This window comes from Martes martes (assembly GCF_963455335.1).
Source record: "Martes martes genome assembly, chromosome: 5".
Lineage (NCBI taxonomy): Eukaryota > Metazoa > Chordata > Mammalia > Carnivora > Mustelidae > Martes > Martes martes.
In genome coordinates this window covers 82,154,065-82,158,629 of record NC_137892.1, presented here as the reverse complement: position 1 = coordinate 82,158,629, position 4,565 = coordinate 82,154,065, and the positions used below count along the sequence as shown (strand labels likewise).

The following is a 4,565-nucleotide window of genomic DNA, read 5'->3' as shown; positions in this document are numbered from 1 at the left end:
ACAATTGGTTTCAGGAGAAGGGAAGAAAATGTGCGAAGAATATGCGAGTTATTCATGTTTTATTTAATGTTCACACCTAGCATAGTATCTGTGCATATTATGGGCACTTATGTGTTTGTTGAAAGAATTTGCCTCCTTTCCCCCCAACGACTCACACACATAAGCACACAACTTCTTTCCATTATGCTTTGTTTCTGTTAATTTATTCGAGAAGTTAGAGTTTGTCAATAGCTAAGGAGCTGGCTGACTATGTAGGATGAGAAGAAATGAAGGGGGGTCGAAAGAGTAACTGTTTTTACAGTAGAAAAAGAGGTGTAATGCTAACAGTGACCACTGTTCCATTACAGATTTATTAAGTAAGATTTACATGAGAATACAAACCTTTGCTTTGATATTGAGATATGAAATAGTTTTTCCCTTTCAGGTCCAGGGCAATTGTATATTACCCAATGGCAGACAACAGATGGACTTAAGTTCTCAGCAAATTAGGGACACCAAAGAAATGAGAAAAGTTCCATTTCAGTGGTCTTTTCCAAAATATTGCAATCAGAAAATCTACAAATAAGCTGGTTTGACTTCAGAATATATGCAAGTTTCATTTTAATGTTAGCATGGTTTTTACATTTAGTTGTCTATGGGAGGCACCATAATTTTCATAATTCTTACAGTGCCTAGTAACTTAAAACATCTTATTACACACAGCACTAAGAGTGGAGAACTTAAGCTATGTAACAAAAAAGCACATACATCCCAGAGTGAACTTTTTTTTTTAAAGATTTTATTTATTTATTTGACATACAGAGATCACAAGTAGGCAGAGAAGCAGGCAGAGAGAGAGGAGGGGGAGAAGCAGACTCCCTGCTGAGCAGAGAGCCCGATGCGGGGCTCGATCCCAGGACCCTGGGATCATGACCTGAGCCAAAGGCAGAGGTTTTAACCCACTGAGCCACCCAGGTGCCCCCAGAGTGAACTTTCATGATGGAGTTTACCATCTAGTGGGTGGGGCAGCCAAAGAACAAGAAAACAAATCAGTAAAGTAACAGCAAAATTTCATGGGGTTCCTGGGTGGCCCAGGCAGTTAAGTATCCAACTCTTGATTTTGGCTCAGGTCATGATCTCAGGGTCCTGTGATCAACTCCCACCTCAGTCTCTGCATTCGGTGTGGAGTCTGCTTGAGATTCTCTCTCTCCCTCTGACCCTAACCAGCCCCCGTCAAGGCGCACATGTGCGTGTACTCTCTCTAAATAAATAAATAAATAAAATCGTCCTAAAAAAATAGCAAAATTTCACAAGTGCTTTGAAGCAATGAACCACAGAGGAAGATGAGGAATGGGGGTGGGGAGAATGGGCATGACTCATTATGGAGGCGGCATTTAAACTGAGAAATGAAGTATGGATTATGGCAGTCATGAAGGAGCTGAGAAAAGAGAGGTTCACATGGAAGGCTGAGCTCTGAGGAGAAAGAAAACAAGGAATAAGAAATACTTTTGAAGGTCTATATAGCTGGAAATGGTAAGCATGGTGGAAAGTGGCAAGAAGGGAGGTTGGGAAGGTGGGCAGGAACCAACTGGAGTTTTTTGTAAATGTAGTGAAGAGCCATTGAAGAGCTTAAATTTCATTTAAAGTATTGTGGGGAAGGAACAGGTAGTGGGTAAAAGTGGATGCCCTTAGGGTGCTATGGACATCTAGGCTGGAGGTGATATTGGTTATATGAGGTAGTAGCAGGGGATATAGAAAACACTGGACTATTTTGAATGAATACACTTTAGAGGTGGCATTGTGAAGACTTTCTGGTGGATTGGATCCTGGGGCTGAAGGTGAGGGGGATAGCAAGATTGTTTCTAAGTAGACTGCCAACGCTGCCATTTCAGAGGTCACACTGGTCCCTTCTATAGGGACGAAAGGCCTCAGTGCTCTGACTCTGGGAAAGTGTGGGGAAACATAAAGGGGTTCTAAGTGCCCCAATTCCAGGGGCCTTTCCTCCCTCCCTCCTCAGACTTAGAGCTTTGGAGAATTAGGCTTTAAGGACCAGAAGAATCTATGCACTGGACAAGTCACCAATGAGCTCCTGGCAATGGAAGCAACTTGGCTGAGAAGGGTAGATGAGGTCTGGAAGAATACCATAATTTAGATTCAGAAAACTCCCCAAATCTGAAGAAGTGGATTGCCATCAAGAAATGGCCTTCCTTGGTCTTGGAAGTCTGTGCCAGTTACCAGAGGCGGTGGGGCAGCAACAGTGGTGAGCGGGTCCTTGTGGCCTAGAAAAATCCTGCAAAAATGTCTCTGCACCCATCTCTTGAAGACCTGAAGGTAGACAAACTTATTCAGGCTCAAACCGCCTTTTCCGCAAACCCTGGCAACCCAGCAATTTTGTCTGAAGCTTCTGCTCCCATCACTCAAGATGGAAATCTCTAACCTAAATTGTAACCAGAGCTCTCCCAGTACATGGGCCTGAGTTTAAATGAAGAAGAAATCCGTGCAAATATGGCCGTGGTCCCTGGAGCACCAGTTCAGGGGCAGTTGGTAGCAAGACCTTCCAGTATGAACTATATGGTGGCTCCTGTAACTGGTAATGATGTTGGAATTCGTAGAGCAGAAATTAAGCAAGGGATTTGTGAAGTCATTTTGTGTAAGGATCAAGATGGAAAAATTGGGCTCAGGCTTAAATCAATAGATAATGGCATATTTATTCAGCTGGCCCAGGCAAATTCTCCAGCCTCATTGGCTGGTCTGAGATTTGGGGACCAAGTACTCCAGATCAATGGGGAAAACTGTGCAGGCTGGAGCTCTGATAAAGCACACAAGGTACTCAAACAGGCTTTTGGAGAGAAGATTACTATGACTGTTCGTGATAGGCCCTTTGAACGGACAGTTACCATGCATAAGGATAGTACTGGACATGTTGGTTTTATCCTTAAAAATGGGAAGATAACATCCATAGTGAAAGATAGTTCTGCACCCAGAAATGGTCTTCTCCCAGAACATAACATCTGTGAAGTCAATGGGCAGAATGTCATTGGGCTGAAGGATTCTCAAATTGCAGACATACTGTCAACATCTGAGACTGTAGTTACTATTACAATCATGCCTGCTTTTATCTTTGAACATATTATTAAACGGATGGCACCAAGCATTATGAAAAGCCTGATGGATCACACCATTCCTGAGGTTTGAAAGTCATGGCACAATGGAAACTTCACTGAACTCCAGTTTACTTCTTGGGCAACTTAACTTTATATTATGTACATGAAGCTTTCTAGGAGCCAGAGAGCATATGCTGCATGAAGACCTTTCTATCTTACATTATGGCTGGGAATCCTACTGTTTTGATTGGATATCTTGTTCACACTTCAAGATCGTTGTAGCCTTACCCTGATTTTACAGATGTGAAACTTTGGACAGATTTTAACTGATTTTCATAGAGTAGTTTCGCTACTGGAAACCTGATGCTTTTACAAGCCATTATGATTAGAATGACTGATGCAGGCTTAGCTCTGTGTTAGAACCAATCACCTTTATCTTACATATCAAGTAGTGCTGTTCATATTACCTTAGTACTATGGTATAATTGCATTTTTAATGTGTAACCATAGTACATGTAGAATGACTGCTTTTGATGTTTTTTTTAGTTCTGTGTGTGTGTGTGCATGTAAAACACCAATTAAGTACACTGGTTTCATTCCATGTAAGCATTATACAGTGTATGTAGGTTGCTAGAGATTGTGTTAATCATCATTTAATTGTAACCACCTTTACTTAATATGCTTCAACTGTCGCCTTAACCGTGTTAAGCATCTAGAATAAAAGCCAAAATATAACTATTGCTGCCTTTCTAAAACCCAAAATGCAGTTCTGTGTTAAACTGAAATGTACACTAGCCCAGCACAATGTGATGGTACACACTGAGCTATGGCATAGCTGCTTAGTTGCATTTGAGATTTTCTAGTCAATTGTGTAATGGAAATTTCTTTCTTCTAAAACTTACCGGTATTACTTTCCGAGAAATGATTCACTATATATTAAATGTAAAAATGCTTATACCAAATAGGATAAACTTTTGACTCCCTTTATTCATTTGTAGATTAAGTGGAATAATACCTAATTTTGTCTTTAACATTCTGTAACCTCACTACTTTGGGATGGTCTTAGGATGTTTCCCAGGCAATCTGTTCCATTTCCTGAGCCCTCCCAACAAAATGGAAGTGACACTTTATCCTGATTTTTTTCTTTATGGTTTATGCCTATTTCATCTTAATTAAATATATATAAATTTAAAAAAAAAAAGAAAAAGAAATGGCCTTCCTCGATCCCGGAAATGCAAATCAAAACCACAATGAGATACCACCTCACACCAGTGAGAATGGCTAAAATGAACAAGTCAGGAAACAACAGGTGTTGGCAAGGATGTGGAGAAAGGGGAACCCTCCTACACGATTGGTAGGAATGCAAGCTGGTGCAGCCACTCTGGAAAACAGTATGGCGGTTCCTCAAAAAGTTGAAAATAGAGCTACCCTATGACCCAGCAATCACACTACTGGGTATTTACCCTAAAGATACAAATGTAG

General features: G+C 40.9%; 1 protein-coding gene across 1 annotated transcript; it reads left to right on the top strand.

The window, feature by feature from the left end:
• Positions 1-2,277: 2,277 nt before the first annotated feature.
• LOC308342730 (syntenin-1-like) lies at positions 2,278-3,508 on the top strand (the record flags this gene model as incomplete). Its single annotated transcript, XM_080803296.1, is given in 3 exon segments — positions 2,278-2,412; positions 2,416-2,424; positions 2,428-3,508. Coding segments are annotated over 3 exon segments (891 nt in total). The 3' UTR covers positions 3,175-3,508.
• Between the last annotated feature and the right edge of the window lie 1,057 nt (positions 3,509-4,565).